An 11,670-nucleotide genomic window follows, 5' to 3' on the forward strand; every position below is an offset into this window, starting at 1 on the left:
AATATACTTTTTATTTTTATTGACTAAAAATGTGGAATATACATTGTAAATTGTGTGCATTAGTGTGTGAATCGGAACACGGAATTTTTGAGCAATAGACGTGTTTACAAAGTTAGTTAAACTGTTATAATTTCTTAGTGAATTTAATTTTTTTGAGGAACTTTTACGATTTATGTATAAAAAATATACTTTTTAAAATTATGCGAACCCTTAATGAAAATAAGTGCATTAACTTATAACATGAAACTTTGTGAAACTCCTATTTTCATTTCGCATTATCTTTGTAAACACTTTTCTAATGTCAAAAACGTGAAAATGTTGTTGTGTGTAGTGTAGAAAGGTCTAAATAAATTAAAATTAATTTATTTGTACCGAAAACAATGGAATTTATTATGTACAAATTAATATTACTATATATGCTGATTCGGTCAACAAATCTACAACTACTTATTAATGTGAAAAATCAGGTAAACTTAAGTATTTTCCTTGAATGTTGAACATGTATTTTTATTTTCTTTTGCTAACAAATAAATCTTGCTCTTTGTTAAAATTTTGCAATGTTTTCAAATGATATAGCAGAATAGCTATCACATTATCATGTGCAAACTTTCTAATTAATAGTGCATATAAATAAATATTCAATTTTATTAATACAATTCATGAGTATTTTAAATAATATTAGTAATTACATGTTTTTTTACATATTTACTACAAACAAACCTAATCTGTCCTGAATTTAATTGAATCTGTCTGTAGTGCGCACTCGCTAAAATAATGTTTTGTATAATATCTGAAAGTGTTGTGAATGCTTATAAATACTAAAACGTTTGTTTTTATTTGTATAGAGAACAATAGTGTCTAGACAAACCTAAAGAGGATTTAGGACGCTATTTGGATCAAATATGTAATTGCTCATTAATGAATAATAAATAAATAAAATAAAATAATTTATTTTGTTAATAAAATGGATGGACCTGGCTGCAGTTCTGAATCCTACCTGAGGCAGTGTTAGTTAAGTTTATATTATTTAGACACCATGAAGAAACTCTGTTTCTTTGGTGAAAGGTGATTGGTGCTATTACATTCATCCATTATGTCCGCAGGGTGGTGATGTTATGCAGGAGAACATAACAGCAAATGTGTCCGAGGACACAGTCACTCTTGAATTTCTGCGATTAGATGGAGTTTTTGTATCACAGCTTGTTGATTTTACAAATGTATGTATGAAGGTTTTCATTTATTAAATCATTCTTTACAAAACTAATGAATGAGGAAAAATTGCAGAGAAATTTAGATAATTTATTTGATTGTATTTTAATACACAGCAGTGTTTACATTCATTATTTTTAATTGGATAGTTGATACCACTTAATCATTAATTCCAAGGCAAAACTTATCTAAATTATTCAAATAACTCACATTTATTATTTCAGCGACTACTAGAAACTAATATTATGTTAAAATAATTATTGGTTTGTACAAAATTAACTTATAATTTTGCTAACTGATGTATGAAATAATGTTGTAGGAGGTTGAAGCAATGAAGGTTGTGATCCCGGGCGAGGAGGAGCTGGGCCAGGCGGGGCACCAGGCGCTTTGCTTCCTCACGCACGCCGCGCAGGCCGACTTCATCGCGCCCGACGCCATGGCCAAACTCAGACAGGTAAGAAATATTTTGGTAAACTGGTCGAGAATGCTTTAGTGCATTAAGGCGATTATCACACTGCACCGCGCTCCGTCGCGGTCCGCGTGGCGACATTATAACGAATCCGGCGCGCAAACGCGTTGTCAATGTGTTGTGCCGCGCGTGTTTTCTATACAAACTGAGGTACATACTTGCATATGCATAATGATTAAATCTGTCGTCCCGCGTACCGTGGCGGAGCACGGTGCAGTGTGATAATCGCCTAAGTTCGCCTTATGTTCAAATTTATTTGGCATCAAAGTTTTAAATAAATACCTCAAAATTTAATTAAAGTGTATGATTATGTAATTATGAAAGTGCTTTATTTTGATTAATGATTATTCGTAATCCTTTAGAAAAACCCCGGCACTGTCCGTGTGGCTGAGGAAGACAAAGGCTGGCGGCAGACGACGGCGACCGCGTGGGCCGAGCGCGCCGCCAGCGTGCTGTCGCCGCCCGCCGCCCGCCACTGCGCGCGCGCCGCCGTCTTCCTGCGCGCCGCCGACCTGGCGCGCTGGGCGCCGCGCCCGGGTATGTACACACTACATCCCGGTCTGTGAGCACGTAGAATTCTGTCCAATGACCCCAAGCTACCCATCCTTATCGCTCGCGCGTAATTATATTGCCGTCGCGACTGTGCGACGGGCGCTCGCAGTGAGTGTGCAAGCGCGACAGCGACAATTCCGCGCGAGCGATAAGGATGGCAGCTTGGGGTCATTGGACAAAATTCTACGTGCTCACAGACCAGACTATACTCGATCGTACACAAGGGCGTGTGTACACTCCAACATAGCATTTTTTCAAATACATTTTGTGGGCGGTTCCCAGCATGAAATTACCAAGCTAACTAGGCAACTAGCAACAGGCCAACTAGCTACTACCAACCAACAACAAAGATAGTAAGACATCGATGCGAGATGCGAGCAACATACGCCCACAACAATCCACACCCCTGACGACCACGACCACTCTGTCAAGAGTGTAACCAGAGTAAATACAAATGAGTAGGTCATCTTCATAGAAACGCACGGGCGCGGTTTGTATGTCAGCGCGCCAATACGTATGCGGCGCGCACGCACCCACTGACAAAAATTAGCGTGGATAGCGGGGAGCCAGTCGTGGTTGCGCCGAATTGTAAAAATGTAACGAAGGCCTGTCTTCAAGATAGAGTAGATATGGTAGATAGATCTGATAGCCACTGACTTCCAATATGATGCATCTTTGGCTTGCGTGAAAGAGTTAAAAATATTTGCTTTTTATAAAATAATTTCTAAGAAATAAACTAAACTGGCCTACGAAAGTACGGTTTTGTTAATGTATGATCACTCAATGCCAGGCTCGGAGCAGCAGTCGCTGGCGTCGCTGGTGTCTCCGTTCCCGGAGCGCGCGCTGTCGGCGGAGGGCGAGGCGGGGGGCGCGCGGGGCGTGCCCGCCTGCGCCGGCGCCGCGCAGCCAGCTGACGAGTGCATCTGCCATCTGGAGGTCAGGCTGGAAAACTTCGACTTTAACTATTTCTCCAACTAGGGTTGCCAGGCGTCCGGCTTTAGCCGGACATGTTTGGCTTTTTACGGTCTTGTCCGGCCTGTCCGGCTTTTGTTAGGCTTTTTATTTGGCCTACTGCGCCAGGCGAAAGTTGAGCCACAGAATAATATGAAGCGCACGCATCAGGATGTTATGTTGGGCAACCGATGATACGATGACAGTACTCACTCGTGAGCTATGACACTAATTCACATGTCCGGCTTTTAGGGTAAAATGTCCGGCCAAATGAAGCACAGAGTCCGGCTTTTTTGATTTTGGACCTGGCAACCCTATCTCCAACATCGCGATGGCCCGAAGATTCGTGCTGTTGCGATGTGTGTTACCAGTATTCGTAAACTTCGGTCGGAAGTCGCAAGACTACTGTTCACTCTGCTCTCGCCGAAATGTTACCGCAATGTGTGTGGCCCACATACACCCTGGTAAAATTTATTGTTTTTATCCCAGACATTCCCATTCAGAACTTGTCCCAAATTTTATGTTGCAGGTGTGCGTTAACTGGTACCCGTGTGGGTTAAAATACTGCAAAGGCAAGCCGCAGGGCGGGCTGAGCTACCGCTGCGGCATCAAGACGTGCCGGCGCTGCTACCGGCACCTGTTCTACACCGCGCGCCGCGACGCCTGCCCCCGCACGTGACGCCGCGCGCCGCGCCGCCCGCGCGACCCTCCCCTGTGCCAAATACTCTACCACCTATCCTTAAGCATAGCTTTGTTATACTTTTATAAACGCCACCGTGAACGTTGCGATAATACAAGCTTTACATACTTTTGTAAATATTGTTAATAATTTATATTCTATTGTAAGAGCAAAGTAAAATATTTTATAATGATGAAAAACCTATTTCATTGCCGCTCCGATAATTTTAAAAATGTAAACTATGTACAATATTTTATTTGATGCAATACCAAAAAATTTAAAGATTGTGAACAGGACTTCCAATAAAATTCTACCACTGATTCAGGATTCAGGTGCACTATTCACTTGAGGCTTTTGTAAACAACTGCAATACAAATGCAATATTGTACAGATTATTTATTATCTTGTAAATCTCTAAAAGAACTACATTTTTCAAGTAGTACATAGTATATTTTAATGCAATGGCACCATTTATAGAAATGTGTACAAAAATGCAGTTAATCAAGTTCAAAAGGAAAGCAAGTACTGTTACGATTTAGGATTAACCTTTTCAGCACCACGTCAAATACAAAAGCCATCACTCTGATGCCACGCTTGATAAATTATGATATCAATATAATCATTGTATTCATTATTATTCAGTTTATTTAGTACTCAATTAGCCTATTCTGACATCATTTTTAAGGTGGATTAGTCAGTTGTTGGTGGTCAACCTGATGTACGCATGTATCCATCATCATCATTGGCGTTGAAAAGGTTAATTTAATGAAGGAGTGTAATAACACAATAGAATTACAACTTTATATTAATTATTATACCACTCGTTTTGTACAACTATAATCTCTACCTAAACTATTTATGGTAAGTCAATAGCATCCTGGGAATGGCTCATGTCTGTTTTTGCGGAGAACAAATTTGATTTTTCTCTCCATATCTTCATTGTAAATCGCTTTGCACCTTTCGTGATTTATTCGCCGTCTCGTCTGAAATAAACGAAATGCATTTTTGTTAAAAATTTAATTTTCTGGTTATGGTTTTTGTATCACTGTTATTGCAGATTTCGAAATTAATGAATTGAACTTATTTTATCAAATCGAACAATCGATTTGGAGGGCTATATTACCTGGAAGGGCTTTTCATAGTATCTGGTTAGCCTGAACTGTTCCAAAATGCCCTCTTTTCCTAGGATTCTGTTTATGAGCCTGCAGGCATCATCGACGTTATTATTTTGTACGAACACCGTGCGTGCTATGAACGGTGGGTGCCTGTTCGCCAGCAACCGTGCTGTTATGAACATTATGATTTGTTAAAATCGAGTTTTTTCGAAATAATTTGTTATGAAACAGAAAGTGAGGTTAGAGCAGTTGACTGACAGTAATGACAGCATTTTTTTTTTACATTATGTACTTGATTATGAAGCAATGGAAAAAGATAAAGTACTGCCTCGTATTGATACGTATTTCTGATAAAAAAAGTAACAAAACCATCACTCGCGAACATACTTTTAGAAAAGTTACAAAAATAATCAATAATTGCTTCATATAGCGGAAGTAAGCGTGTCCTATATATTTTTTTTTCAGGAAATTAAATGGAATTATTCCGATTCGATTCTGATACGATAGTAAATTAGCCGCATTATATTCATAAATTCCTTGGCCTACATGATAGAAAAGTAAACTTCATTTCCGTCAGGCCGCCCGCCATTTTCGGCGCCATTCTCTTTGACGCCGCGCGGACGTTACAACGGATTTAGTTTAAATTTTATTTTACAATAATCGAAGTACCGGCAATATGGCAAACGACAGCGATATCAAGTCACTAATGTCGCTCTCCTCCAAGTCGGAGGGCAGCACAGCGCCACAGACGCGGTCACGTTGGCGGAATCCCCCGCTGCACGAGCGCTGCACCATGCCCGACATGGTGAAGATCAAGGAGGCGTTCCAGGCCGCCTACCGCAACGTGCTGCTGCCCAACGAGTTCCGCACGCTGCTGAGGCAGCTGCTCAACGTGGAGTACGACGACGACGAGTTCAAAATACTTTTTATGAAGGTCAGTTGAAACTACCTTCACATTTTTTCGTGTTCTAACGGTTAGCGTTTTCATTTCATAACTGCATTTTTTGGAGTTTTAACCCGTTTACATTAAATAATGGTGTGTAATTCCAATTATTGGATAGATTTATTAAAGAATTTATACGCAATATACTGATTTTTTATACTTTGAAACTACCCTCTTCTGAATGACTAAAAAAAGTGGGTGTGATAAGTACATAAGTGTACGGTAGGCTAAAGGTTCGGTCAAACCGACGCCTGCAGCCTGTGCGCGCGATGGCGATGGTGATCAGATGTCGTGTATGATTTGGTAGCGATGAGTTCGCCATCATCGACGGTAGCTGCACGCGTTGGTTCGACCGAAGCTTAAATAGGTAAGTAGTGATACCCTCATTTTAATGTATTTTCCTAACGTCCGTTAGATCAACACGAACCGCAACGGCGAGATCGACTGGGACGAGCTGGTGTCGCACCTGCTGCTGGGCTACTTCGCGAACGACCCCGAGAACCAGCGCGCGTCGCTGCAGGCGCCCATCATGGGGCTGCCCACCGTCATGCGCTCGCAGCACCGACACCCCATCTCCAGGATCTGCTTCTGCCCCGACGTGTCCAAGGTACGATCATCATTTACCGTTACTGGAGTGACTAAGCATGGGCTACGTCTGGTTTTACGTAACCGATTCTATTCTATTGTTCTAAGTGCCGCTATATTTTAGTGTATTTTTTTTAACGGATTCTACAAGTTGCGGACCTACCCTCATAATTTTTTTGATCGGTGTATTATGGGTAGGTATTGCTATTTTTAGTGTAAATTTTAACGGTTTCTAAAAGTTGCAGACCTACCCTCATAATTTTTTTATCGGTGTATTAATGGGTAGGTATTGCTATTTTTATCCGACTGCAAAAAAGGAGGAGGTTCTCAATTAGAGTGTCGATTATTGTATGTTACCGCAAAACTTTCCAAATATTTTTTTTGTTCGATAGGGTAGGTACATATTCCGGAGGTGGTCCCATTTGTCACCAAATCAAGGTCTGATGATGGGATCCTAGGGAAATCGAGGGCAACCTTCAAATTTTATAGGCACTTTATATCGTTTTTCACATTTTTTCTTAACTTATTCAAGTAATTGCGTTTTGGTTTCGATTTCTCCCTGTACTACGTGTAGGACAGAAGGACGGACCCTATGCAGGGCACGTACATAACGGCGAGTCGCGACGGCATGATCAACTGGTGGTCCCTCGACATGACCCTGTTGAGGACTGCTTTTTCGTCCAGTCGTAAGAATTTTCTTCTTCATATTTGTGTGCGTTACCCCAGCAAAAGGTTTCTCTTTTTTTTTTTTAAGAATTTGATAGTGAAAATAATTAGTGTTGTGTATATGCGACCGAAAGCAGCTGTATTTAAGAAAAACTTTTTTGCTCGGGTAACGTTACTGCAGCAATAAAAACCTGTTGCGTCGAATAAAAATTGTGGGCGTATTTAAACCAACTAGGGCTTATTTCATTTTTCACAGCAACTAGGTAACATTTTGCTGGGGTAACGTACACCTATTTCGTGTGTAACTTAGCTCATATTGTAACAGTGTGACTTATGTGCCATTTATTCCGAATTTATTTGCTAAAAATATAAATAATCTTCAATTATTATTTTATGTAGTTTCGTTTTTCATTAATTATACGACTTAATAGTTATACAATCTTATACTGCAGATTTATTCACTGTGGATACAAGCCTATTGTAATAACTTTCGAACCCATAATATTTTTAATTCGTTCCTCCATTATTTAACCACACGCTGCACGCATGACACTTGCGTTGTACTTGTGCTTGTGCCCGCGAGCAGCTCACCTCAAGGTGCGCACTACATGGGTGACGGACATGGTGTGCATGCCGGACGTCAACATCATCGTCACCAGCTCCACCGAGCGCGACCTGCGCTTCTACGACTGCACCGCCAAGACATTCACGCTCAAAATCGTCATCACCAGCTGGGAGTACATGGTGAGTTGTTACCTGGTGTTATTATCTTTTTTATTTTGTCGTTAAAGTTTATTTCGATTTATGTTTTTGCAAGATTTGATTGATTTTTTGCCTCATAAACGTTGTTGCTAAAACTAATTCAAAGTTTACCTACTAAACCCTCACTTACCTATCATGTGCTCATTAACATTTGAGGCAACGCCGAGCCATAACGTTAACGTGTTTTCATGAGTTATGAGCGCCTTATCCATCAATCTCAAATTTATGGTAACAAGAATTTTGTTTTCATAGGGGTCACTTAAAAATTAGGGGTTGATGGTGAAAACGGGCATTATTGTCGCAAATATTATGCTAATGCAGGATTATTTTTTGCTATTAAATATTCTCATTTTCAACCAATAACATTGTTGGCTGGTTGTGCCCCAGATCTGCACGATGTACTACCACTTCCACCAAGACGAGAACGAGAAGTGCATGCTGATCTGCGGCGACGTGGGCGGTAACGTTCGCGTGCTGCTGTTCTCGCCCGTCCAGCGCGGGCCCTTCCGCAACGAGGCCGGCCGCGCGCTCATCCAGCTGCGCCACGTCGACCTGCAGCGGAAGGTGTGTGTACCTACTGTTGTGTTGCGGCAACGTGCGCGTGCTGCTGTTCTCGCCCGTCCAGCGCGGGCCCTTCCGCAACGAGGCCGGCCGCGCGCTCATCCAGCTGCGACACGTCGACCTGCAGCGGAAGGTGTGTGTACCTACTGTTGTGTTGCGGCAACGTGCGCGTGCTGCTGTTCTCGCCCGTCCAGCGCGGGCCCTTCCGCAACGAGGCCGGCCGCGCGCTCATCCAGCTGCGACACGTCGACCTGCAGCGGAAGGTACGGACTGTTCTATTTATTTATTTATTATGCAAACAAGTCAATGCTAATGTGGTACCTAACATTTGCCTAAATTTTAATAAACTTGAGTAAATATTTTTTCTTTCTTCCTTTCAATAATCGAATTGCCTAAGGTGGGAATAGAAACTACGAAGTTTCGCTTGCCAAGCTCTTCAGATTCTTCAAGTTAATTTAAAATTTAATTTGAGATGCGACTCTACTGCTAGAAAATTTTAATAACTAGGTATGCCAGGTCCTGCAAACTATTGACTTACCTCTAAAAATCCTGCTCTAATTTAGCTAGTCTAGCCAGGGTTTCAAAGCTACGGTATGCGAACTGCTGAGTCAAAAACTATCCTTGACGAAAAAAAATACGAGAAACCCTTTGTTAGACCCATTGCAAACTTAATTTTTCATACTTTTCCTAACGCTTTTGGAGTTTTTGCTTGCTTTCCGATGTAACTTTAATCGCGCAGCCACAACTCCTGCCGGAGATGAAGCTGGTGGAGTTCGCGCGCGTGCACGCGGAGTGGGTGCGGCAGGTGGGCTTCTACGCGTCGCTGCACTGCGTCGTGTCGTGCGCCACGTGCCCCGACTCGCTGCTCATGTGCGACATCGCCGGCTCCAAGACTTACAACATGTTTCGGGTGGAGAAGGTAACTAGTATTTCAAATGTTTACCTATTTACTCGTAGGTGTTAGTTTCTTGTCCACAACATGTGGTTAGGCCCAAGTCAACAAAGACACGACCCAGGACCGAGCCGTCTGGAGACACATGATACGGAGGGCCGACCCCAATTAAAATGGGAAAGGCCAGGCAAAGAAAGAAGGTGCTGGTTTCTTGATGCTTTGTTTGTAATAGGGCATGAATATCGGAATCTCGGAATCTCGTAATATCGGAATCTCGGAAGATGAGATCCGATATTAACTACAATTCCGATATTGAGCGACCCAATATCGTAATATCGGAATCGGATAAAGGTTTTAATTGAGACTTTAAACAAAGCGTTTAAACGCGCCAGAACCTGCTACAAAGCTCAAAGTACATAGTTGGCAAAGACCAATGATTTTCTCATGTCTCTCAACATCACTTTTTGTCCCACTGCAAATAATGACTAACCATAAAATGTTCTAAAACAATTTTAACACTTCTTACCGTACTTGGCCTTAGCAATTAAAAACGATATCTCAACTCCCTTCCAAACATTAATAAAATTGGACTATGGCCCGTCAGTTCTGCGTACTATGTGCCCTGCCCATTGCCACTTCAGCTTGCTAGTCCGCCGGGCTATGTCAGGTCAGCGACTTTAGTTCGTAAACAGGGCTTCTCATTTCTGATTCGAACTCGTAAAGAAACATCAAGCACAGCCCTCTCCATAGCACGCTGTGCAACTTTGAGAGGCCACGTTTCTGAGCCGTATATTATCACTGGTAATCTTTAAGTGGTGGTAGTCTGGTGGTCTTTAAGCACTGAGGTATTTTAGACGAAAAGATGTTGTGTAGTTTCCCGAACGCGGCCCAGCCGAGTAGGATTTGACGATTTACCGCTTTCTATATTTATTTATTTGTAATAATTTGAATAATAAAAGTAAAAAAAATGCCGTATGTAGACCTGTAACCATTAGTCGTCTAGAACGTTTTAAAAATAATCTTGAAAATAAATTGCATTTAGTCCCGTATGTGCAGGGAGACCCAGATGCTCTTTACAATAACCTTTTCGAATGTATTAAAACCGAACATGACAAAGTTTTTACGGTAAAGCCATTAAAACCAAATACCAAATCAAAGTTTAGTGACTGGGCTACCAAGGGAATATACAAAAGTCGAAATACGTTATTTATGAACTTTATGGCATGAAAAAGTATAATAATAGTATATCTTTTCTTGAGCATGTAAAAAAGTATTCAAAATTTTTTAAGAAAGTTTGCTTCATGGCTAAGTCTTTTTATATTCGGGACAAGATAGGGAACGCCAGTAATAAAATAAAAGAAACTTGGAATGTTATCAACCGAGAGACTGGTAAACTAAAACCAAAAGATAATGACTTTTCTCTCAAAGTTCACGATAATTTGATATCTGCAGATAAAGATGTAGCGGAAGCTTTTGACAAATTTTTTGGTAATATAGCTTCAGCAACAACTGCCAACTTAAAGTCATCTCCCTCCGAGGCCGAAGAAATATTGAAAACCCACGTGACACCCTGTGACTCGCACTTCTCTTTTAAACATATTACTCCATTAGATATCACTAAAACTTTTAATCTTTTAAACGTAAAGAGTACAACTGATATCTGGGGCATCTCTGTCAAGATAGTCAAACACATTATTGATATAATTTCCCCACAGTTAGCGATAATATTCAATAATTGCATAGAGAAGGGAATCTTCCCCGACCTCATGAAACATAGTAGACTAATGCCATTATTTAAGTCTGGTAGCAAAACCGACCCTGGCAATTATAGACCCATTTCTATCTTGCCCGCTCTGAGCAAGATTTTTGAAAAAATCATACAGGAGCAACTTATGATTCACTTTGGCTCTAATAAACTATTTCATAGTGAACAATATGGTTTCACCAAGGGTCGTTCCACCACCGATGCTGGGGTTGCACTACTTAAACATATCTTCGAGGCTTGGGAGAATTCTCAAAATGCACTAGGGGTCTTCTGTGATCTCTCAAAAGCTTTTGACTGCGTAGAACATCAAACGCTAATTCGCAAACTGCACTATTATGGGGTAAAGGACTCGGCTTTGGATTTAATACAATCCTATTTAAACTTTAGAGTTCAAAAAGTTGACATAAATGGTGTTTTGTCTTCTGGGTCACCTGTGAAAATGGGAGTTCCGCAGGGGTCCATTCTGGGTCCATTCTTGTTTCTTATATACATTAATGATCTACCATATTTTGTTAAGGACT

The 11,670-nt window shown here is 41.1% G+C and overlaps 2 protein-coding genes across 2 annotated transcripts; one reads left to right on the top strand and one right to left on the bottom strand.

The window, feature by feature from the left end:
- Positions 1-306: 306 nt before the first annotated feature.
- Positions 307-4,204, top strand: LOC135072858 (out at first protein). Its single transcript, XM_063966896.1, has 6 exons — positions 307-467; positions 1,104-1,217; positions 1,529-1,663; positions 2,041-2,215; positions 3,021-3,166; positions 3,711-4,204. The coding sequence occupies exons 1-6, from the start codon at positions 381-383 to the stop codon at positions 3,858-3,860; spliced, it is 807 nt and encodes a 268-aa protein (XP_063822966.1). The 5' UTR covers positions 307-380; the 3' UTR covers positions 3,861-4,204.
- Positions 4,205-4,647: 443 nt separating this feature from the next.
- Positions 4,648-5,247, bottom strand: LOC135072859 (small ribosomal subunit protein bS21m). Its single transcript, XM_063966897.1, has 2 exons — positions 4,984-5,247; positions 4,648-4,843 (listed from the first exon to the last, which is right to left on the bottom strand). Exons 1-2 carry the CDS (start codon positions 5,155-5,157, stop codon positions 4,727-4,729), a joined length of 291 nt encoding a protein of 96 aa, XP_063822967.1. The 5' UTR covers positions 5,158-5,247; the 3' UTR covers positions 4,648-4,726.
- Between the last annotated feature and the right edge of the window lie 6,423 nt (positions 5,248-11,670).

Source organism: Ostrinia nubilalis, chromosome 6, assembly GCF_963855985.1.
Source record: "Ostrinia nubilalis chromosome 6, ilOstNubi1.1, whole genome shotgun sequence".
Taxonomy (NCBI): Eukaryota; Metazoa; Arthropoda; class Insecta; order Lepidoptera; family Crambidae; genus Ostrinia; species Ostrinia nubilalis.